Source organism: Watersipora subatra, chromosome 10 (genome assembly GCF_963576615.1).
Source record: "Watersipora subatra chromosome 10, tzWatSuba1.1, whole genome shotgun sequence".
NCBI classification, from domain to species: domain Eukaryota; kingdom Metazoa; phylum Bryozoa; class Gymnolaemata; order Cheilostomatida; family Watersiporidae; genus Watersipora; species Watersipora subatra.
In genome coordinates this window covers 28,476,176-28,502,598 of record NC_088717.1, presented here as the reverse complement: position 1 = coordinate 28,502,598, position 26,423 = coordinate 28,476,176, and the positions used below count along the sequence as shown (strand labels likewise).

The 26,423-nt window shown below is 37.1% G+C and overlaps 1 protein-coding gene across 1 annotated transcript in view; it reads right to left on the bottom strand.

The window, feature by feature from the left end:
* Window positions 1-790: 790 nt before the first annotated feature.
* Window positions 791-26,423, bottom strand: part of LOC137405606 (DNA polymerase alpha catalytic subunit-like) — a 99,327-nt gene continuing 73,694 nt past the window's right edge. The window contains exons 25-34 of the mRNA XM_068091925.1: window positions 24,784-24,909; window positions 20,483-20,655; window positions 18,584-18,749; window positions 18,061-18,192; window positions 15,306-15,480; window positions 14,211-14,389; window positions 12,318-12,503; window positions 10,720-10,836; window positions 8,909-8,984; window positions 791-1,262 (exon numbers count right to left, since the gene is read on the bottom strand). Of these exons, the coding sequence (XP_067948026.1) occupies window positions 1,105-1,262; window positions 8,909-8,984; window positions 10,720-10,836; window positions 12,318-12,503; window positions 14,211-14,389; window positions 15,306-15,480; window positions 18,061-18,192; window positions 18,584-18,749; window positions 20,483-20,655; window positions 24,784-24,909 (1,488 nt within the window). The 3' untranslated portion in view covers window positions 791-1,104. The remainder of the gene's footprint in view (window positions 1,263-8,908; window positions 8,985-10,719; window positions 10,837-12,317; window positions 12,504-14,210; window positions 14,390-15,305; window positions 15,481-18,060; window positions 18,193-18,583; window positions 18,750-20,482; window positions 20,656-24,783; window positions 24,910-26,423) is intronic.

The following is a 26,423-nucleotide window of genomic DNA, read 5'->3' as shown; positions in this document are numbered from 1 at the left end:
ATTTGATCATTGCCAATTTTATAATAACTCAATTTGTCGTTAACCTCTGCTGTTTCGCCATACTTTCTCGCTGGCATTTTCTTCAAGACCCTTTTATAATCCCAATATCAAATTTATGGAGAAACAACTATGTTAACTGTAAACCTCAGGCTAAATAATCTTAGAGTACAAACAAAATCTGAGTCAAGTTTGAAAACCAGGCCTTAAATGTCGTCGTACAAAGAACTATAAGTCTGTTATGAACATGGAGCCTGTTTTACTAAAACAACCTTCAATATGGACGCTATGATTATACACTTGCCGAGTAACCTCAACATTCAGTTAGTTCTCCCTGGCACTTACAGTCCATTCCTATGACACGGTCCGTGTAACTAAAGTGTTTGTGTAACTAATGCATCTGTGCAACTAATGTGTCTATGTAACTAATATGACTGTGTAACTAATATGATTGTGTAACTAATATGACTATGTAACTAATATGACTGTGTAACTAATGCATCTGTGTAATTTTTGTGTTTGTGTAATTAACTCGTGAGTTTTCATAACTGATTACATTAAACTAGAAGTTTTACATGTTTGTCATCCTTGAACATTTAAAACAACTTGCTACAAATGAAGCATTATGTTACCTCTGCTGTTAACCTTAGTTACCTCTGCTGTTAACCTTAGTTACTTATGCTGGGAGATAGGGTGCATATCTTCTCATATTTTCTCATACATGTATAATGTAAGAAGAAGGCTTACAGGCTAATAGGTTACGTTGCGGATCCAAAATGCAAAACCGCTTTTAATCAGTTTTAATATGGTGAGCTCATTACGAATGTTTTAATAAAATGTTTAATAAACATACAGCATAAAATAAAACTATAGATTCCTCATTGATATAAACCATCAAAATTCGAGCTAAAGTAGGTCAATTGATATCTTTATAGAGCAGTTTATGTTTAAAATCAATGAATCAGAGTACAATCTATAAACGTGCCAGTTCAATATATACATTATTGATTAGCTACAGCTCTACAAAAACCCAGTGAACGCAGTATCAGCAGCAGGCGAAGTGGGACGCGCAGAAAAGCCAAGAGGAGGGCAGGAGCCGAGCCTGCTTCAAGCACAGGTTTCACTCGAGGCATTACCAAGCATCACTATCCTCGAGAAGAGTTTATGAAGGTCAATATGGCCATAAGCACTGCTGGCAAGTTTGGAGTCTATGAATTTTGTCAGATCACTGTACAAGTCTAGCATGCTTGAGGCCCAAGGTTGATCTACGAAGAAAAAGGAGATAGTAATTTTACCTCCATATAATACTTCATAACGAGCGTAAAAACACAGGTACTAATGCAAAGCTTATGAAAACCTTTATTTATTGTCTGCAATGTTTAAGATTTCGGTACATGTAGCACAGGAGCCCCTAATAAGGTACATGTAGCGCAGGAGCCCTTAACAAGGTACATACAGCGTAGGAGCCCCTAACAAGGTATATATAGCGTAGGAGCCCCCAACAAGGTATATATAGCACAGGAGCCCCTAACAAGGTATATATAGCACAGGAGCCCCTAACAAGGTATATATAGCACAGGAGCCCCTAATAAGGTATATATAGCACAGGAGCCCCTAACAAGGTATATATAGCACAGGAGCCCCTAACAAGGTATATATAGCGTAGGAGCCCCCAACAAGGTATATATAGCACAGGAGCCCCTAACAAGGTATATATAGCACAGGAGCCCCTAACAAGGTATATATAGCACAGGAGCCCCTAATAAGGTATATATAGCACAGGAGCCCCTAACAAGGTATATATAGCACAGGAGCCCCCAACAAGGTATATATAGCGTAGGAGCCCCTAACAAGGTATATATAGCACAGGAGCCCCTAATAAGGTATATATAGCACAGGAGCCACTAACAAGGTATATATAGCACAGGAGCCCCTAACAAGGTATATATAGCACAGGAGCCACTAACAAGGTATATATAGCACAGGAGCCCCTAACAAGGTATATATAGCACAGCAGCCACTAACAAGGTATATATAGCACAGGAGCCCCTAATAAGGTATATATAGCGTAGGAGCCCCTAACAAGGTATATATAGCACAGGAGCCACTAACAAGGTATATATAGCACAGGAGCCACTAACAAGGTATATATAGCGTAGGAGCCCCTAACAAGGTATATATAGCACAGGAGCCCCTAACAAGATATATATAGCACAGGAGCCCCTAATAAGGTATATATAGCACAGGAGCCCCTAATAAGGTATATATATATAGCACAGGAGCCCCTAACAAGGCATATATAGCGTAGGAGCCCCTAACAAGGCATATATAGCGCAGGAGCCCCTAACAAGGTACATGTAGCGCAGGAGCCCCTAACAAGGTATATATAGCGCAGGAGCCCCTAATAAGGTATATATAGCACAGGAGCCCCTAATAAGGTATATATAGCACAGGAGTCCCTAACAAGGTATATATAGCACAGGAGCCCCTAACAAGGTATATATAGCGTAGGAGCCCCTAACAAGGTATATATAGCGTAGGAGCCCCTAACAAGGCATATATAGCGTAGGAGCCCCTAACAAGGCATATATAGCGCAGGAGCCCCTAACAAGGTACATGTAGCGCAGGAGCCCCTAACAAGGTATATATGTAGCGTAGGAGCCCCTAATAAGGTACATGTAGCACAGGAGCCCCTAACAAGGTATATGTAGCGCAGGAGCCCCTAACAAGGTATATGTAGCATAGGAGCCCCTAACAAGGTATATATAGCGTAGGAGCCCCTAACAAGGCATATATAGCACAGGAGCCCCTAACAAGCAAAAACAACATTTAAAGATCTGAATAATACTAGAAATTCCCCTGTCATACAGCCCACGACCTGATAATGGAATAAGTCATAACGGAAAAAAGAAATGGCCGCGCTGGTTGTTGAAAAAGTAGTTGTCAGCAGGAATTGGCAGAGTATAGTGTAAATGAAAGTTGTTCGAGATGACATGAAATAAAATTTGAAGGAGCACGACTTCAAAAAGGTGCAAATAACAATTTCAACAAATATAGAAAAGTTAGATAAGTTCATTGTTCTGTTAAAGGTCACACAATCTAGTCTCCTCGCTTTTACGTTGTAGGATTTGGTCATTGATAGCTATTCAAGTGATGCGCTCCCTAGCGAAGTTGTTAACTTCTAGATTAAATTGTTAATTAAAGCTGTAGGCCTGACCTACTGTAATGTATGTAATTTAACAAGAACAATAAGGAAATATGTTTATTATAACTCTGAAATGCAAAGTTAGAAATAAAATGGCAAGCTACTGTGTACTATACACAGTTTGAAAGTTGGTTGTGTTGAATGTAGAATGGTTTTGATAGCGATTTTTAACAGAAAGCAAGTATGAGCGTTCACACGTCTGGAAGTTTTCTGCAAACTGTAGCAAAATAAAAAAATCTTCTCGTCATAAAGGGGCATTGTAGTTCGACCCTAGCTTGTACATAAGTTGTAAAGAATTTCGGCTAACGTTTTAAATAATTTAATGAAACCTTTGGTGATTGGACAAAAAACATAGGCTGATAAACTGTGTGCCACAATTTCGTACCTGTAAATCGGTCTACGCCTCAAACGGTCTACGTTTATTACAGAAACCTTCGAATAAATTTGATCACAAGTAAACAATGCCATAGACTGGTGAAATGAGCACGGTTTTCTCGTGAAATGCGCACTGCTAAATAGTTCTACTATCTGTCGCACGGCTTTATTGGCGTATCGTAGGCCGGTCTTAACTTTTATTAAACCAAGCTTTTCAAGCGTATAGTTCTGATAATAATTCTATTTCCCTATCACCCTCCCCTGCAAGGCTGCAGATGAAACTGCTGGAGATCACCAACAAAAGGAGAAGTCAACCAAGCATAGAGAAAGCTTTCATCTGTTTTAAAGTAATGATATATAACTAGATCTTATTGTGAAAAATGGAGATACAAGCAGAATTAATAAAATAAGTAAACAAATGTGAATATTACAAAATTGAAAATCACAAAAATATAGGAATTACTAATAGACTGGTATAGCCATGATAAAACTACACACACAATTAGCAATATAGCAATGGCTAATAGACTGGTATAGCTAGGATAAAACTATAATTAGCAAAAAAACACAATTAGCAAAGTGAAACTACACAATTAGCAAAGTGAAACTACACAATTAGCAAACTGAAACTACACAATTAGCAAAGTGAAACACTATCTAGAATCACATGTTTTCATGGTGAGGTAAATCTGCAAGTTTGCATCATCGGCAAGATAGAAATGACAAAAACACACTAGTCATGCGAGTTTTTCAAATTGGAAAATTTTTATCAAATATTTCATGTTTGCGAACGATGGGAACAGTATTTTTAGATGACGCACAAAAGAATACAGCGGTAGTTATTACATTTTAAACATTTTTCACACTTAAATCGTTCTTGTTTCGATTTGAGCCGTTCCGAATGTGCTGCTATGACTTCTGACTCTGGAGTCCTTTTTTTAACAAAAAGTCCACTTTAATCCGAATCATGCAAATGTCCTTTGAAACAAATCCCCATCATCTGCCCAATGAAAACATAGTGCAGCATTCTCTCATGTTTCATCTCTGTTTACTCCAACCAAACATTACACAAGCCCCGCTAAACCAGAGCGTAACATTTGTATAAATTGTAAATAAAATTAAACATTTAATGGTTAAAACTTACAAGAAAAATCTGTTACAATTATATTATTACTAGCTGTGCCTCCCGGTGTTGCCCGGGTGTTAAAAATCAGATTATAAACTAAATAAGCTTACTAATTCTAAGCTAGTAAGCTAGTAATTCCAGTAAGGTAGTTAATAGGCGCTAGGTTTCTAATGGTGGTAGGCCATGACGATGTCAGCATTGTTGTCCAGCTACAGCAATTATAATAATAGCTATAGCCGGAATGACAGACAGACAACAGACAGACTTTGAGAAATACATAGATACTAGCTGTGCTACCCGGCGTTGCCCGGGTAATAAAGTCTGGACAAAAAATTGATTTGTATTTAACATATAACAACATTTGCCATTTTAACTTTCAAACAACGTATCATGAGAAAAGTGTTTTGTCTTATAAACAATGAGAAATAGTGAGAGTTGCTCGCTATTAGCCAGTACGTCTAATAATGTGAGCGAACAGCTTTCGTAACGTTATGCTATGTAGTCTAGGAGCAGAGATAAGCCGTGGTCACACGGGCACCGAACCGAACTAAATGACGCAACACGACGTCGTTTTCAGCTCTAAAAAGTTCGGCTGAGGACATTTCTGGCCGAAGCGAACTATTTCGGTACTGCTCGAAATTTCGTGCCGAACCCTTGCTCTTATTGGCTGGTTAAGATTCTAGAATTCTAGCGAGCACGCGTCTCATTTTTTCTTACGTGCGTGTGAGTAAAGTTAAAAAGAAATGGGACGATACTTTTATTTCGTTAAATAAACAACATGAAGCAATTTACGACAAGGTTCACCCGGACTTGTGATTGGGTTGCATAAATGTAAGATGTTGCACTTAGGTTTTGCATAAATGTAGGGGAATGGTTGTGATTTTCCTTCGTGTAGAATATAAGTAATGTGTCATATTCATCCTGATGAACTATCGTTGACTGATTTATTTATGTAAAACCACAGTACTATGATAAAGACTGTTTTTGTTTGTTATGTACTCAGCATAGAAAAACATTCATATGTTAATAAAAAAAATATAATTATGTTGATGGGAAGGGTTAGCAAAATATTTGTATCGAGTGATTTATTTTGAGCAGCCGAACGATCTTCTGATAAATCTGCTGTGTAATTATAATTTATAATTGTTCCTCAAAGTTTTTTTGTTTACAATAGAAATATTTAACTCAAATACATAACAACTACTAATGAAACCGTGTCCTGTCTCTATACGTATGGTATCTAGGAATCGAAGTTACTTCGGTGGCCGTGTGACATGTGCCACGAACCGAACCAGCCTCCGAACCGAACCTACGTCGGTTCGGTGCTCGTGTGACCACGCCTTAACTCAATTGTGAGTTGTTATTATTTTTCTCAACTTATGCAATATGATGCGTGTAAAAGATTCCTCAATATTTATATGTTGCCTGCTTGAACGTTGCACTCTGTAACCTCGTTACTTAAATACTTTCATGTTTAAATTACATCTCATCAAATGGCGGAGGCGTAATAAACAAGCCTATCACTGTTGCCATTGTGACAAGGAATTTCACAAACTGTGAATGGATAATTGAAATAAAATGTCATAATCCGCCAGTTTGCTTAGTAATAGCGGCCAAAACTAGGACCGTGTCGCGTGCCCGAGCGACTAACCTCAAGTGATTTAGTAGTTTTATCACCTCAACAGATAAAAACGGTGACTGAACGTGTTGACCATTATAAGTTCAACCATCTGGAATTATTTACAACTATTGCTAGGAAAGCAGAACTAATTATTTTCATGATCAAACTGAAGACCTCGTTCGTTCACCACGATAGCCATTATTTCATTGTCGTTGAATATCAAGAACGATGTCCATATTAATATGATGATTCAATCACTATTGACTGATAATAAATTCTAAGTAACTAACAGATGTCATCACAGACCAGATTTTACATGTGATGTGGTTAAATATTCCATTGTATCTTGTTGTTTTGTTCGTGTGAATTTGATGATCCGGTCTCCTACTAATCATGCAGCTTGTCCCACAAATCTCGGCTGGAGTAAAGACGACGATGAGATTTCTGTGCAGTGGTTTCCTGATGGACACAGAGCTATTCCCAGGCAGTTTGCCCATTGGACTAGTTGCTCATGCAAAAATAGTAGATGTGAAAGCCGATGATGATGCAAAACTGCATCTTTAGCTTGCACGAGTGTCTGTGTAGACTGCAGCAATGAAATGAACGATGAGGTTGAAGATGGTAATCATATAGACAGTGATGATGAGCTTTAAGATTCTATTTAATAGTTTGATTAGATACTTTGCAATATGCTTTCTATAATCAATTGAGTGTTTTCGATATATCATGATAAACAGACTGTGTACATGGGTAAACATGCTATATAATAATCATACAATGTATCAAAATACACATACAAAGTCCTATAATATTAATTATTCTCCATAAAGTTAGTTGTCATCGAACATACTGCGCCAATATTGTTTTTGCACACTACCCGTACAATAAATCTAAAAGTAAGCAAGAAATTTCGCATATAATTGTCAGTTAAATAAAAAAGAAATGACATGTACCAACGGAAAGTACTGAGAGAAGCATAATAAATACTTTATGCTTGTCATGAGTCGCCCAATAATATAATAATTTAATTTAAAATATTAAACATTAAATTCGTTAGTTTGTCTGCGTCACAACCAGTGTACCCAATGAGGTATACAGCATAGCCGGTCAATCAGTAGTTGTACAGGTCCCATTGTGGTAATCAAATTAGATAAATTTTGAATTTTCACTGCTACCTACGCTGACGGCTGATTTAATCTTCAATGAATTAATGGCTATCGTGGTGAATGAACGAGGTCTTCGGTTTGATAAAAAAAAAATTAGTTTTCCTTACCTAGCAATAGTTGTAAATGATTTCAAATGTTTGGTCAGCGCGTTCAGTTACCGTTTTTATCTTTTGAGGTGATAGAACTGCTAAATCACTTGAGGTTAGTCGCTCGGGCACGCAACACACGGTCCTAGTTTGGACTGCTATTACTGAGCAATCTGGCGGGTTATGACGTTTTGTTCCAATTATCCGATCACAGTCTGTGAAATTCCTTGTCACAGTGGCAACAGTGATCGGCTTGTTTATTACGCCTCCGCCAATTGATGAGATGTAATTTAAACATGAAAGTATATAAGTAACGAGATTACAGAGTGCAACGTGCAAACAGGCAATATATAAATATTGAAGAATATTTTGCATGTATCATATTGCATAAGTTGAGAAAAGTAATAGAAATTATTTTTATGACAGATAGGGTTATCCTGCTCTCTGACTAATGACTAATGGGTATTTGCTCTCATATAATGACTTATATTGGCTAGCTAGCAATTCAATCTCTTTAGTCTAGTGGGTCGGGCGCCGAACTGGCGAATGGCAGGGTCCGAGATCAATTGTTCTTCGGTACAAAATCTTTATTCCAAGATTTTAAAATTTATAGCCGGAATGCAGACAAATATACAACATACTTTGAGAAATATATAGATTAATACATAATATACAGAAAAAGTACACCTGGAAAAATAACAAAGAAATAATAAATACAAACTAAAAATGGCATTTTTGCCATCTAGATAAGGCTGAGCGAAGATAGCGAAAAGTGAGAGGACGACGGTAAGGTGGTGGGTGTTGTAGTGCTGCCTTGGTTTTATTTTTCTCAGAATAAATGTTTTAAGAATAAAAATAGAAAAATTTGTTACATCCCCAAGAACTGAAAAATTGTCATCATACAGAAAACGCAGAACTTATATTGCTAAAAACTAAAGTTGCCCTACCACTTATGTGAAATCTGAAACCTCCAAATTACACAATGAATGAAAACAAAACTCTTGCTTACTGACTTTCGCCAGCTAATGAAACTGAATCAGGCGTGCGGTTGTACGTTGTATACACAGGAAGAAAACGGGCCAAAATACGAAACTAATGGGCCAGAATAGACAACAATGAGCCAAAATATGAAACAAACAAATGGGCAAGACAAAAAACTAACCATAATGGTACGGAAAGCCTTTCATATCTAAAACAATTTTTCGTAAATCGAAGCAAAATCTTTATCGAAAGACGTTTTGTAACTTGAAAATTTTGTAATAGAGGTTCCGCTGTACTATGAAAGAGTCTGTATACCTGCAAGGCTGAAAGGCAAAAAAGGCGTAAACTAACCTGATTTAGGCCTCTTTGACACATCAAACAGGTACTTGTAGAAACACAGCTGGTCATAAAGTTCTGACTCTGTGTACTGTAAAGATAAACTAGGAGCTGATTATCATTACAGTGAGAAGAGCTCAGAATGTGAAGTGCTGATATGGAATATTTATTATCCATTAACTCGTTCTATATCATGAACCGTTTGATGCAATTATAGGTTTTGTATAAAATATTTTTGATTAGTGAGTCTATGGTATCTGTATTTAAACGAAAGGAAAGTGTTATCCACATGTGCTGAGCAAATAGAAAATATGTTTCATGGTCACAGAAACCATGGTTAAGTCGGGATTATAAGATTTAGAGTTATCTAGACTAGCAGAAGGAGAAAATTCTCAATTAATTAGCAAAATTTTTTGATTCTAGCTTAATTACAGCAGATTTTATGATCGAAAACTGAATGCACGTTTACCATTAGTGCAAAAACATAGTTCCGAGAAAACTGGTATTAAAGTTTGAGAAACGAAAACCAATGCCCATTTTTGTTTACATTTCAAAACGTCATAGCAACCAATATCAAGAAGTTGTGATATCTATCTAGATTTCTGTATTTTCATCAAAAAATTATGCTGAATTTAAAAATCTAAACATATTTTAGCTAGTTGTCATAGAAATAGCTGTATATTTATTAGAAAATGTATTACTTAATTTTGCAGATTTTAAAAACGGCTTGGCAGTATCGCGATATTGGGCACAGCCAAATCATCAACAAAATCTTTAGAAAAATAACTGTAACATATTGCACACCATCGGTCACTATATACTTCGATCTTGTAAATTCGAAGAATTATTCTTATAATTAAATCTGATAATATTCTTATAAAATCAAATAATTATTCTTACAATTAAATATTGTAATAATCTTGTAAGAATCGTTAAGAAAATAGCATGGTAATTCCCTTTACTTTCACTGCTTTTGACATCAGTTGGAATACCAAAGTACTCATGTAAGTGTCCGAAATGTCAGAGTTATCTTTAACATCGGCAAAAAAAACGATTACATTTATCAGACGCCATTTTTCAGTACTTCCAGTTTAGCATGGCAACGGTTTAGGGTTTTTTTCCCGAGGATTAAAGACTTCTATTAGCTAAACTGACTTCAGACTCAGAAAGATCACTCTTTGATTGGTCCAGATACACGTGTTACAAAAATCGTTACCAATATTATAAATTCAGTTAGTGCAACTTTACAGTCGGATAACTCAACTTCGTGATTTGCGACTTAACCATGGTTTCTGTGACTGCGACCCATATGTTTACAGACCATCCTGAGTGTAGTTTCACTTTGTTAAAACTTAATTTATATCGCACTTTCTTCTTAGCCATGACCAGTCATGTCAACACATTACAACCACGATGGTTTCACTACCTGTACATCTATAGAATAACACTTTGATTGATTCTTAGTGAACAATAGTACTACTGAGAGTGAATATTTTATTTTAGCAATAATAATAATAATGTCATAAGCTGTAATAATATTCATGAATCATCTGACTCGGACATGCTTACAGCAGGAGGAAGAACAGCGGAAAATCTGTCTGGGCTCATCATGCGACACATGTGTGACATTTTTATGGGATCGGCTGGTCTAAAATTTTATGCTAATTAATTTGGCTTCAAAACCATTTTTATAGAAAGTGTGTTTAAAATGTTATGGCAATTTATATTGCTCTTGTCAAATTTTAGGCTTTACCAAATGCATAATTATGTCCCAGTAAAGAAACAAATTGATTAGCAAAAGAACTAAACCACAAACGTAATCACACCTCTTGCACCAAAGCAGCCTTGTTGCATCCAGGACACATGGGTCGCCCCCTATAAAGCCGTAGAGAAATGCGCCGAGTTCTATGACCACACGCAGAATCTTCACAATATAGCCAGCCCTAGAGAGGAACAAGGAGAGCATTAGATAAGTAGAAGCGAAACTTAACATAAAGTAGACACTCCTACAACGTAAATAATCTGTTCTAGGAACGTTTATGTTATAGGGAATTTATGTTATAAGAACAGTAAAATACATGCAAATTGCCTAATCCGTTCCGAGATTTTTCCAAACTCACTTCTTTGGCCATGCAAAAAGGAAAAACTTAATTCAAATCTTTTAATTTGTGGCAATAACTGCAGTATTATTGGTTTGCATCGACAACCTTTCTCCTTTTTATGATCCACTTCACTGGTTTGATAGACTGTGATTGCAGTAAGTTTACAATAAGTTGATGGAGATCGCATCTTTTCGCCGTTCATTCGCAACGATTTGCTTATTTTTACTAAACAGCAGTCTATTCTGCAAATTTAAACTAATAACAAATATTTTATGTTTACAATAAATCAAAACAACAAAATTTTTACTATAAAAAGAGCAGTAATACCTGTTCGTCGTCTATCTGTATCCAGACGTCAAGGTTAAGATAAAAGTAAATTTTCGACGATACTCCAACCCGTGACATTTAGATTGGTTGACCGACGCTGTAAGACCTGCACCAATCGATCGCCTTTTAGTATCTATGAACAATTGCGCAGCTATCTTATGTTGTTTTTTCGACATATCTGATGATCTATCACGATGAACTAGAATGTCACGAAAGTTGTATATATAATAGATAAAACGCTATGCGCACGCCGTTTTTTCTCTCTCGCAAGTGCGACGAGATAGGTGACCATTCAAATCAAATTTGAGAACTCACCCGACTGGACACTTTACGTTATACGAAATTTTTTACGTAGTACGAAGCATAAACTCTACATAAATTAGTTACGTTATCTGAAATTTATGTTATAGGAGCGTCTTCTGTATTTAACCTCGGTAAATTGTTTTGAAAGAATTGTTAATCACAAAACAAGCATTATCAAAACTCTTTTACAATATCCTATAGTTTTCCATCTTGAAGAATGTACTAAGAGGTCCTATTGGATCCGCTATTGAACAATCTGTTAACACCACATTACGCAAGGAAATCCTTTCCATACGATATTCAAGGTTTAGGCTTCAGTTTTCTAATTAATTCTGCAATATAACATCATGTTAACAGGTTGTTACAGATTGCATCACCTGAACACAATTCAAGAAAATCTTTTACGCGTAGAAATCCGAGGCAAACATAAAAAGCTCAGCTTAACATAACAAGAAACTCTAATCAGGAGCGAATGCTCAGCCATCATGTTGATTAGCGCCATGAGTCGAACCACTTAGTTATCTTAGGCTGAGCAGAACTGAGAAAAGTGCTTAGGTCAAACTTTTGTAATTGGAACCTCAGAAAATAGTATCACATCACTACAGTACCGCGTGATGGCATGACTGCAAGCAAATGCTAATCCTGCCTTTTTACATGAGCAGCGCCGAGTCAACTGTCAACCAAATGAGCACCTGGTAATAGTGTGCTACGTGGGATCGGATGGCCACAGAGAGCTTGTTCTTCAGAAGACTGACATTGTTGTAGATAAGATCTGTCTCTCCTTCCCTGTTCAGAGTGGAGAGATGAAGCTTGTGATTGGGGCTTCCATCCGGGTTCAATGATGCACAGTTTTCCCATGAGGCATCGTATCTCTTGCCCTTTATATCATAAAAAATATTCTAAAGCACTGCAAAACATTCATGCCCTAACTACATCCCTAACTGTTCCAAACAGCAACTTCAGCTACAACTCCTATTCATTTCCGATTTTGCTTTTTACTGTTAAACTTTGAGAAACTTGTGACAACTTGAGCAACAGAAGGTTGTGACAACTTGAGCAACAGAAGGTTGTGACAACTTGAGCAACAGAAGGTTGTGACAACTTGGGCAACAGAAGGTTGAGTCAACTTGAGCAACAGAAGGTTGTGACAACTTGAGCAACAGAAGGTTGTGACAACTTGAGCAACAGAAGGTTGTGACAACTTGAGCAACAGAAGGTTGTGACAACTTGAGCAACAGAAGGTTGTGACAACTTGAGCAACAGAAGGTTGTGACAACTTGAGCAACAGAAGGTTGTGACAACTTGAGCAACAGAAGGTTGTGACAACTTGAGCAACAGAAGGTTGTGACAACTTGGGCAACAGAAGGTTGAGTCAACTTGAGCAACAGAAGGTTGTGACAACTTGAGCAACAGAAGGTTGTGACAACTTGAGCAACAGAAGGTTGTGACAACTTGAGCAACAGAAGGTTGTGACAACTTGGGCAACAGAAGGTTGTGACAACTTGGGCAACAGAAGGTTGTGACAACTTGGGCAACAGAAGGTTGTGTCAGCCGAGTAAACTGAGCGCCGATACAGTAGCCGATCCTAAAACTTAAATAATCCATTCCAGGAACGTTTATGTAATATGGATTTCAAGTTAAACGAACAGTAAAATACATGTAAATTGCCTAATCCGATCTATGATCTTCCCAAAACTCATTCCTTTGCCTTCCAACAAAAAAAAATAGACTTAAGTTTAATTTAATGACTGTAAATGTAGTATTAGTGGTTTGTATCGCCAAATTTCACTCGTTTAAGTGGTTCATAATTACGGTAATTTTACAATAAGTTGAGGGGATTGCACATCTTCAGTACCAATTTATATCAGTTCTTTTAATTTCTTCTAGACAGCACTGATTATTCTGCAAAGGAAAAATATCGCAAAATACTTTGTCTAAAATAAAGAAAACAAAAATATAGTTTTACTATTATAGGAGGTATACATATAACGTATACCTCCTAAATTATAGGAAGTATACGTTATATGTATACAGAAACCAACATTATCGTATAAATTCTCTAATCTTATCCAAGCCTCCACAAAACTAGGATATAAAGTTTTTATGAATTATTAATGTCATGTACATGTAATGGTTAAAAGCTGTAAAAACTACATTAAAACTATATGACGACATAGTAAATAGAAAAAGTACGTAAGGAAGGAAGAAACAACAGAGAATTAATGAAAATAAACTACGATCTTGGCGTTGGCCATCTAGATGAAGTTAGGCAAAAACCGTGAGAAAACGATCAGAGGAGGTGGGTGTTGGCGTCTATCATTTGTTTTGCTCAGAATAAATATTTTTACGATGACTTATTTACGACGACACGAACTGAACAACTATGTCATCGTACAGAAAACACAGCGCTTGAATTGTTAGAAACGGAAAGGCATTCGGCCTTTTGTATCTACAAATATCCTTTGTACGTCAAAGCAAAATTTCGATCTAAGGACGCTTCATAACTTGAAAATGTATGTAGTCTTTGGTAAGTAGAGGTTACATTGTATACACAGATAGAGCAAGGAATTAAGTAGAGCCCATACTTGTCTCGCCTGCACTGGGCTATCTATGATATTCTTCCTGCCACAGCCTTTTGACTGGCAGATTATCTCCAGCCTCCTACAGTGTTTATATTTCTCATCATCAGAGAGTAACCTAGCCCGCGCCTCCTCCTCTCCATCATCCTCTGTGACTTTGTGATGATAGCGAGACGCATCGAGCCCTGCCAACAATACATCTAGTACCAGCGCTTTTTGTAATACTTTAGCGAGTCAAAAGAATAACTAAAAAGCGAATTCCAGAGAAAACATGTTGGTTTTAGTCTTTCTATAATGGAACAGTTTAAGCGGGCCTCAGAGCGTCCAACATATGGTGACACTCAAAGATCATGAACTACTTAGTAGCATTTACAGAGTGCATCTACGTACTTTATTCATATTATAGAGAACTTCTCCATCAATCACTTTTGATTACATGATGGTACTTCGAAAATATGCGGGGCAGACGAGACAAAATTTTTTTATAAACGATTGCAGGTCGACGAATGATAGAAACATTGCCTAGCATGTTTGTCAAACTGTATTTGAAGCATCGTTACCAACAACATAATAAAGTTATTGTTAAGAAAGTTTTATAAAGCTCAGCCTAATCTGGGAAAGGAAGTAGACCTTTGAACATTATATCAAAGAGTAAATCGTTTTCATAGTTTCAATCCAATTTTGATTTGCCAATCAGCGAGTTTATGATACGATTCTGTAGACAGAGTTCACAAGTAATACATTCAACCAAATTCTTCAACACAATTTAGCTTAATAACTGTCATACGTTGAGGGACAATTCTTTAATGTGCCTACTCATTCCCATACTTTGACTAGCTAAATCTTCAACTTTACATTTCTACATGGAAGCTTAGTAGAACACACTTGCTACTGACAAATTTGACTAAACAATCTTCGAGTGGGTATAATAATCATCACATATAAGAAGGTTGTAAACATTTTTTTGCAATATCTGTGATACCATAAGATAATTATTATTGAGAAGAAAACATTTTAAAGAGAATATCTGCCAATGCCATGATATAGTATAGCCAAGTTGCCTAATGAGGACAAGTCCAAAAACAAGAATAGTCGCTGTACCTAACATCTCAGCGAGTAGTACTGAGTCTGTGCCCTCCATTGGATCACAGAGTCTCGAAACAACAGGATGCACTTGATGTGCGAGATAATATTCAGTGTCTATCTTAAGGCTATCGTTGCGAGCCAGTTCATCAGGGTGGTACGCTCTCTGACTCGCTGCCAAACTAGTTCCATCCTGCAAACAGATTCTTGGATGTACACTCACCTGGATAATTCATGTTGCAGAGATGAAATCACCGAGAGTAAACTTATTTTCACACGAGAAAAATATTTAGATACAGGTATATGTAGAATAGAAGAGCAGGTTGGTAGTTTACCCTAGGACACTTATATTTTGCTAGTATTTAGTTTCGTGAGTAGCATACAGAGTAAAATTTCGCTGCAACTTAATTTCGCAGTTTTGATGAGTGCGAAAATATAGTGACGTGAAAATAAATGCAGTGGAACAAACATTAGATTCCTCAGGTCCAGTTCACTGGTACGAAATATTTTTCAATTTGGGACTACCGTACTTTTCGGACTATAAACCGCACCTCTATATAAGCTGCATCTGCTTTATTTTCCAAAAAAACGATAATAAAACAATACGTAAGCCGCACCTTAGTATACGCCGCAGAACTAAGGACTGCTTTTTAACGTGGCAGCAACATGGCCATTTAAAGCGGAACAGTGCAGAACGGCAAAGTTTCGTATTATCCGACGCTTTTTAACTTAGTGCCTAACGGGACAGTACCGTGAGGCATTGTTTCGTATTTTCTTTCACATATTTTCTTTTCTTTCTTTTCCCGTTAGTGCGCCCTAGCGGTGAAAGAAAAAGCCACAGATTAGCCGCACCCTTATATAAACCGCATGGCTCAAATCATCAGAAAAAAAGTAGCGGCTATTAGTCCGAAAAGTACGGTAGTTTGTATTTGTGAACCGCAGGTAGAAATGTGTAGGCGAGAGAAATAATGCAATTTGATCGCTTGCTGCCATTTGTCTCCTGGACTATCAATGGCATCAAGGTCCCTGCTGCAGTGACTGATGTGGTACCAATATTAGAATTCAAGTATTTATAGCACGCGGTGCCGCAGTGGCCATGGCTCCGGGTTGTTATTGCTTTTGGTTGATAATAAAATTCATCACCACAATAATTATTATTCAATTTTATGACTTTCCCTACCAGACTTTCATCCTCATCAGTTACAAATTCAATGACTAAACTAATATCATCATCTTCCTCATTTGTCTAGGCTTTTCTAAAAAAACTTATTATCTTAATTTGTTTTGCCATGCTGCTCAGTCGGTGTATTAGCTATAATGAGTTTAGCAAGAATTGCCCAATGAAAATGAAAACCACACACGAAAATTGCCTGCATTTCTAATATGACGATTTTATTGTGAATATCAATGAACAAAGCCATTTAATTTAACGTTTTCGCTCGTTCGTTATGATAGTTTAGTTTCGCTCATGAAATTTTAGCGAGAGGATGTTGCCGCGAAAATGCGAAAGTTAGATGCCGCGAATACATAAGTGTCCTAAAGTATACAGTCCCATAATATAGATATTTGTAATATTTAGATACATACATGTACACGTAGATTAGAAGAACGGGTCAGTAGATTATACAGTCCCACAATATAGATATTTGTAATATTTAGATACATACATGTACACGTAGATTAGAAGAACAGGTCAGTAGTTTATACAGTCCCACAATATAGATATTTGTAATATTTAGATACATACATGTACACGTAGATTAGAAGAACAGGTTTGTAGTTTATACAGACCCATAATATAGATATTCGTAATATTTAGATACATACATGTACACGTAGATTAGAAGAACAGGTCAGTAGTTTATACAGACCCATAATATAGATATTTGTAATATTTAGATACATACATGTACACGTAGATTAGAAGAACAGGTTTGTAGTTTATACAGTCCCACAATATAGATATTTGTAATATTTAGATACATACATGTACACGTAGATTAGAAGAACAGGTTTGTAGTTTATACAGACCCATAATATAGATATTTATAATATTTATAAAGTTTGAGTTCAACTACTGATGATTATGTAATAGCAAATCTTAAAGATAAACTTGCACCAAATTGTAGTAGATTATCGTGAGGTATCGATATTATCATATTATCAAATATCGCAATTGATATTTAATATCATTTGTGATTGTTTTTAATGTTTGAGGTGATCTGACTGCCAGGATGTTTCAAGATTATTGACAACACTTGATTGCAGTTAAAACACTCAGATTAAGTGAAAGTGCAATTATGTCTATAATTGTGAAGAGAATGACAGAAGAGAGACGCGGAAAGCTGCAACTTCCAAACAGCTGATATCAACTATAGCAACTAGTGATGTCATTTCGCACGTATTTTTCTTCTCAGCGTTTTAACAGCAATGAAGTTTCGTAGAAACAACCTGGCAGTCAGATCACCCAAACTTCAAACAATCACAAATGATAAAAAATATCAATAATATAAATATAATAATATAAATATCAATAATATAAATATGATAATATAAATATGATAATATAAATATGATAATATAAATATGATAATATAAATATGATAAAACTTACCAAAACTTTGTGTAAGTGCATTTTCAACAAGAGAAAGTCATTTTACCATTTGTCAGTTATGAATAGCTTTTCCTTTCTTTTAAAACTTATCAACATTCCAAAGCACTTTCAAGCAATAATCGCACTAACGGGGGGGGGGGGGGGGGGATCTAAGCTCACCTGACAGATGATGTAATAGACTGTATCCCCAGCTCGCAACTTCCTTGCTGCTGATGTGTTTAGCCTCAGAGCCACCTGAACATGTGGGAGACTTTTTTTGTCAGGATATGCGTCGGGAGGCTTAGTAAGTTGCTAAAAAATTGTAGAGACACAATCCTATAACCTTTTCTGAAAAACGAGCAATAGATCTGTAGATATTTTTATCGCGCACCAGCAGCCAATCACGTTCAATAAAAGGCCAAAAAAGGACCAATAAAATTAGACTTAATTTGAGCATTTTATCTAATTCCAGTTCTAACTTTTTTCCATATAGGTAAATCGTGACAAAACGCTAAAGAAAGTTTAGATAAATGATTTAGGTGTAAATAAAGTGTTTCGATCCAATTTCAGTTGGAACTTTTACGAGCTACATATTCACCTGCATTTCTGCTTATGTGATGACTGTGTAGGAGACTGACGTCCTGCCATAAACTGCCATACAACGACCTATTTCTGACTAGAGAGTACCTCTGAGGCTATATACCTTAGTGATATAGAATAGGTCAAGCGGGATCTCTCCTCCATTCACGGCCTCCTTCACCTCTCGCAGCTTACTATGAATATTCTCAACAACTGTCTCTTTTGACCCACCAGAAAGAATCTCATTGACCACATAAAGTCCAGTCTGCTTAGAGAGTTCACACCAGTCTCTGCAACATACAATAGAGTCCGCTGTATCTCCACATATACAACAACATGAGTATTAATGCATAACTAATGTATGGCTAATGTATAGCTAATGTATAGCTAATGTATAGCTAATGTATAGCTAATGTATAGATAATGTATAGCTAATGTATAGCTAATGTATAGATAATGTATAGCTAATGTATAGCCAATGTATAGCTAATGTATAGCTAATGTATAGCTAATGTATAGCTAATGTATAGATAATGTATAGCTAATGTATAGCCAATGTATAGCTAATGTATAGCTAATGTATAACTAATGTATAGCTAATGTACTAGTAGTACCAAAAGACCACAATTTTCATGGCACTGACTACCAGAGAACTATTTGATGACGGTCACCGGCTAAGTCTCGTTCATAGTGTTTTGCAGCTTACCTATTTGCAGATATTATAAATCAACGACCTTTAGTTGTGGCACCGGTGTCATTGCCACACGCTCCTTGGTCCACACCACTCCTGAGCCCGGACGGTAAGAGCCCGTCGTCACCCAGCAGGTGCTGGCGCCGAGTGTGAACAGTGTATCGGATGCAGCGGATAGTTCTCACCATCTGATCTAGCTGGATGAGCAGAGCGTGCCCACAACAATTGCGCATCTTCCCGACTCTGCTCGGCGGTAGGCTTCCGGTACACGACAGGCCCAGTCAGAGTGGACAGTTCCTACACCCGGCAGCAAACACTAATTGTGCAGCATATGAGTATTGTGACTCACCTTAGGTAATGCCTAACCCGAGCCGGGCACCACCACAGGAGCCCGGTTACTCCCAACACCGCTGCCCGCAGGCAAACCGGCCGAATAGCACCCGCCATAGTTTCGAAAAATGCGCGTATAGCCCAACCACCATCAATCTTAAAATCATGACAAGTGAAGCCAGGGGCGTGCAGAAAACCTGCACTGGCTGGGCTCACCGCCCCTCTCCAATTGAGGGTTGCACTGCCACTAGAGACGATGGCCTCCCCGCTTTCACTCCTTGCCTATCGGGTGACCTCCGGGCAATCATACTTCCTGACCTTCTTTTCATGAGCCTTATCCGGATCCCAGCCATCTCCTGTGATGGCTGTATCCAACATAATTACCTGTTCATCCCTTCAGGCTACCGGTCAGGTTTACGGAAAATGTAGGCATAGGGGATGACGGGCTCCTCCCTAAGGAGAAAACCCAAATGGCGTAGTTTCCAAGCGATGTACTCGGTTACGAGATTGTGTCTACACACTTGAAACCCATGTGTGACCATAACTCTGCATTGCATGACCTAGAGTGGCCTGATGACCGGGGCCACGGTGTGGGCATGCGTCAGAAGGGAGAAGCTCGAGAAAGCACAAAGCACAAGGTTCATCCTCAAGAGGATTCCCCTCACATACTGTAACAGGAATAGTGCAGTCCATAGAATAGGGCATAGTCGATAGAATAGTGCAGTCCATAGAATAATGCATAGTCCATAGAATAGTGCATAGTCTATAGAATAGTGCAGTCCATAGAATAATGCATAGTCCATAGAATAGTGCATAGTCCATAGAATAGTGCAGTCCATAAAATAGTGCATAGTGCCTTGGCGTATTAGATAACCCAACTAGATATTTAGTATTAGAAATCCAACACTAAATTCTGTGGTTTTGTCACATGGTTTGTGACTAACAGATATATTCTGAAAGTTTAGAAAAATGATGGTAAGCGAAGAATCTGGAGGTACCCACCGTCTGACGATATCCAAGCCCTTAAGTTCCTGAGAGGTTATAAGATGCCCATCTGGCCCCTTGCTAACATTCAAGGCAGCATACTTCTTTTTTTTAAGCAATAGCATAGACTTGTACACACCATCGATATCAATCTCTAGGAGTCGATATGTCTTGTTCACTTCAGACTTGACCTATTGACGTCAACTAAACATTTTAATCGGGCGACAACAGAAAATCATGGATCAACATTTCCTTCTAGTAGTAGAGCAGGAGGGCATCAAAAAGCTGTCAAAAAAAGTGATTTATTCCTTTTGAAGGTGGGCTATGTGATAAGAGTGGTACCTAGATCAGAATTTCGAGCTGATTTCAAATATCTGGTTTCTACACCTCTCAGATTGTCCATATTTGAGCAATATAATTAATATATTATTTTAATTAAACAAATGTCTGTAATGTTTTATGTGCTTCTGCCAACAATGTGATAATGAAAATGGCATATAAATACTAAATAATTAACAATAACCTAAGTTGAAATCAATTCTAATAACACTAAAATATTTATTATTCAAATATTAGAATAATATTACAAGTGTATTATATAATATTATGTATTCCCAGTTTGGTTGATATTGTAGCAGCGTTACAGTTTGTCCTTGTTATTCCACAATTCCTATATCATTACAGATCTACAAAACAAAATGAAAAGTATTTTTAAAGACTAAGACCATGTATATATAATATTTTAGTATACATATATTCATCATTAATGCTTATTATGTTGAACCGTGTACTTTATTATGCAAGTGAAATTGCAATTAGTCAGTCTTTTGTACGGTATGACAAATGTATTCTAATCAAACATAAAGCACACCTTTGGTTACAATACCTCTCGAATAATAACCTTCTAATTCGCAGTCATCTGAGTCTTCTGCATTACTACTTTTATCTCCATCTTTATTTCTATTGCTACAGCAGCTGCATCTGCACATGTCCGTACACTTGAGATCTGTCTTGTTGCACTGACAGCGACGAGACTGGCATCCAGTTTTGCATCGACAAAACGTGTCCATGAGCACATCAGGAGGTGCTTGTTGTTCTGTCATCCATATAGCTTTAAGCTTTCCACCTTCCATAAACCATCCATGTTGCTGGGGGGATGGAGCATTGATGATGATTTGCTTGGCTCTTCTCCATATCGTGGCCTGGTAGGCAGTCTTAGGTATATGGAGCTTTAACTCATCTAGTATGGGTGGTAGGTTTGATTGTGATGTGCGAGACGGTGAGCAGAAGATCTTATTCCGTGCTTCATTGATGTGATTTGTCTCAACATATAATCTGCATATGAATGTCTCAATAGGTTCTCATATTGCACCATCAACTTCAAAATCTGTTCCCAATGATTTCAGTGTGTTACAGAATTCAGGATGGTTCTTTAGCAGCTTGAAAAAAGTTATCTTCCCTTTGGAATAGAATGCGCTTACACTGTCGCATCCACTTAGAGCATGGAGCCCGAGCAATGCTTTGCATCGTTCAGTTGTGAAAATGGTAGACAGACAGCCTATGATTACATATCTCAACTGCTTCTTCTTACCACAGCAGTAAATGAGTTTCTGTGATAGCAGCTCATTCACTAGAGATAGACAGCTTAGGAAAACATCTGTGTCCTGGCACTTGATTAGAACTTTTGAGCTGGGTTTGTCTTCCATTATCTTTGCGATAAATGATAACATGCCCGTATCTGCCTCCTCGTGGTCTGATGTCAAATTATCTATTTGGCTTACAGCGATTGATCCATCAAGGTCATAGCTAATCATGTGGCATTCTTGAGAAAAAGCTGTTACAAGTTTCTGCTTCACAGTTGACTCGCTTCATGTATCCTTCAAAAATTTCACTAGGGCAGTCTTGTTTGAGCCATCTGCTAAAAATTCAGACCATTTTGGCAATGATTAGTTCGGACTAAACACAGCAGCCTTCTGCCTTCCTTTCACACTTCTATGACTTCTCTCACCTCCCTTAATGCTGATATCAGGGTATGTGTCACAAACAAAATCCACGCCACATGTGTGATACAAGCTTCCAATACTAACCATTCGTTGCAAACGCTGGAGGAGTGTCAGGGCCTGAATTTCGGCTATAGCATCAATCACAACCGCGTCAAAGACTGGTAGCTGATCCTGGTTAACATAAATTGATGGTTGATCAGCAACATCTTTCTCAACAGCAGCCATCAGAGCCAACTTAGCAGTCTTCAATATAGAGCCATCAGAGTTAGCCAGGGACCAGCTGATGTTGCCAAGAGAGAATGATAACACATTTCTCAAATCCAAGTTACGCTGTTGGCTGATCACTACCAAATTCTCAAACAATCTGTGCGAACACACTAGGACTTTTTATTTTGATTTCATAGCTGATGGTAATGTGGTGAAGGTTTTGAGCTTGTTTGACTTGATAGATGCATTGAAATCAATCTCTTCGGTGCTTAATCTCTTCTGAACAAATTCTGAAAGCTGTTTCTCTCCTATCACATTTGCCATTTCAAGATCCTAGGTACTTCACTTCAATAGAGGCTTTTGCGCCACTGGTAATATGTACTAGCTTGGTGGTTTGAAACGCAAACAAATTTATTCTTGCTATTATGAGTCTTTCATGACTTCCCTCATTTCCTCATCAGCCTTCCATGCCTTTTCACGCATCTCATAACTTGCTGCATCCGAATCACTAAGCACTGGCATCTTCTTCATATCTGTATGTACAGCTGTTCGTTCCAAGTGAGATGGAGTCCAGCGTTGAGAGGCCAATGACTTCCTGGTAAACTCTATGATTCCACCGTGAGACTTTGAGTCTCTTTTAACTGTTTGCTCAATAGATTGATCACAAGCGATAGAGCTGAATGGACAGTGATGTCGTGATTGATAAGTAAAATACCCCTTCTTCATAAGAGCCTCATACACCTTACTATGCGATACTTTCAGATTAGTCATCTCTGCATAGTACAGTGTGCCATATCTAGCATAGTTTGTGTGGTCATATGCAAAACCAAGGAAGGATCATACATGTAATTTATCTATAAATTTATGTCCAAATTGTAGCTATAACACGTCATGTAAACTGCAAAGAGTTAGTTTTGCTGCTCACAAAATGTGCAGACAAAAATGAAAATGTTTTCTTTTTCTCCCACCAAAGTACCATTATCATGGAGTAATCATCATGAAATTGTAAAGGAATATATATCTAGTTTCACCTCTTCTGCTGTATCACATTCTTCTGTCTCTTCTCAGCTTTTTCCATAACGAGTTTGTTACAATACTTTTTATAACAGGCATAATGACATAACGAGTCTGAACTCTCATCAAAGTTCTCAATGCTTGACACTTTTTGAGTAATTTCACATTGAATGCTCTCTTCTTCCAATATCAACCATCTGTTTGAATACTGTTTGGCTGTCTCATATTGAAGTTTAGTCACTCTGACTAGGGTTTCATTCACAGACTGATCAAGACAGTGAAACAAGCAGTCTTGCTGCATCCTTAACATGGGTTAAAAAGTGCTGAAAGTTGACTCACCTAATCTCAATTACATGTAAAAGCATTTACTAACTTTTGAGATTATAAAATAGTTTTCTTTGTCTGATATGTAAGGTTTTCCAAGCAAACTTGGAGTTGTCCCCTCCCATTTCGAAAGTGCTTTCTAGCTCAGAAATGTGCAAACGCATAGGTGTAGAAACATTATAATTGAATTCAGCATAAATTTCTGACTATGAAACATCTTTGTTTGAGTAGCCCACCCTCGGAAGGAATAAACTGAAAGATAAGTTTATGTTCCTGCTCTACTATAGCAAACAGTTATTGATTAGCACTTATGATCAATAACAACTATAATACACCTTTGACATCTAACTATAATAAGCCTTCTCCTCTAGCAGCCAATCATAGATTAGCGCTTATGATCAATACCAACTATAAAACACCTTTGACATCCAACTATAATAAGCCTTTTTCTCTAGCAGCCAATCATTGATTAGCGCTTATGATCAATACCAACTATAATACACCTTTGACATCCAACTATAATAAGCCTTCTCCTCTAGCAGCCAATCATTGATTAGCGCTTATAATCAATACTAACTATACTAAGCCTGATGACAGCAGATGACTTACCTTATTGATTAGGTGACTTACCTTATTGATTAGGTGACTTACCTTATTGATTAGATGACTTACCTTATTGATTAGGTGACTTACCTTATTGATTAGATGACTTACCTTATTGATTAAATGAATTAACTTATTGACTACAGATGACTACTGTAGATGACTTACCTTATTACCAAGCTTATAGACTTCTTCAAAGTCGTTAGAGTTACTATTGATCATGATAGAGTCAGTGTCACCATATATAACCTCGAGACCCATCTTTTCCACCAGCTCCTTTGTCTTTTGCAGAATCTGCGCATAATTATGGTTAGTTTCAAGCATCAGTACCTAGTCAGCCATATGCTAAATGAATTAGTTAGACTCGACAGAGATTTCTGATTGGATACAAGATGTATCAATTAGACAATTTTAAAAATGCTGTACATGCAGACAACTCCAAGTACAGTGCACCCTCAGGATACGATTTTGATCCGTTCCAGGGTTGGCATCGTATGGTAAAAAAGTCGTATGCAGGGGTAAAAAAACCAGAGTAATTATATAATGCAAACATCTCCCGGTAAAAATCGTCAAACTTCTATAAATGTGCTGCATATATTTAAAATTAGTAATAAATTAGTAAGTTAACTTTAGTAACTATAGTTACCCACAGTAACTTTACGGTATTCAGTGGTTATGATCTGCAATAAAATGTAACAATATAACGTACCGTGTGTCTTCTTACCTTCAAGGCAGACGTATGTATAACATAAACTTTGAATTCACCTCAAATAAGTTCAGCTTACTAAACACAAACGCTTAATTACTGAATTTCAACTTTTTATTAATACTATTTCATCATTTACCAGTCTCTGTTTTTACTATAACTTTTAGCCAACCTGTTTTAAACCTTTTTCAACCTAATTCGGCAAGCAAGCCCAAACGATACTGTTTTTGTAATGAAGTAGATTTTTGTCAGCAGGTTAAGGGAAGTTGTCGGACGACTGACCTTCTGTTTGAAAGGATTGCAACTCCAACTTTGCTACTGGTTTTTTAAAGATGTGGTTGCGTCAAAAAAGTCGATTTATTGAAATTAAGACCAATAAAAGGCTAAAACATCAGCTAAAGTTTGATATCATTTTTGTCTTTGTAAACCAATCCTGTCCAGAGATATAGGCGTTTGAATGAGGCCGTCTTTTAAAAAACTCAAATTCCAGCGGGTGCTTCTTTCGTGACGTCACTAGTGATACATCTGAAAAGAAACCACGATCGATAAATATAAGGTTGCTTCATTAGCCAATCATCAGCGCGAAATTTTTATATAGGTCGTAATAAATGTTATCACTCGTAAAAAGCATTGTCTGTGTTCTCAAATTTAGGGACTTTACTCTATTATTAAATCGCATGGACATAGATATTTACTAAATTAATTAACATCGTTGCTTTAATGAATTACTCGATCGACACGTTTTATTGGAGAAAAACATAATTGTAAAAATTGCTGTGAAAGTTACTGCGAAGGTGACTCCAAGTTTTCTTGGCATCAGTTTTCAGTGCTACGAAGGAAGATCGGAGAATGGAGGTAAATTTATCTTTTACTTTGAATCTTCTATAGATATACTATTGAGTTTACATTCAGATTATATTTCACTGTTTGAGGCTATACGCAATTTCCTGCGCGTGCGAGATACGTACGTACAGCGAGTTCTTTACGGCTTCTTTTTAATCCATAGCACCTAGCAATACAATGGCTTAGATTGATGAATATACTAAAGGTAATATTTTTAGTACTCATTAACCCGTACTAATTAATAAAATTATAACTTTTG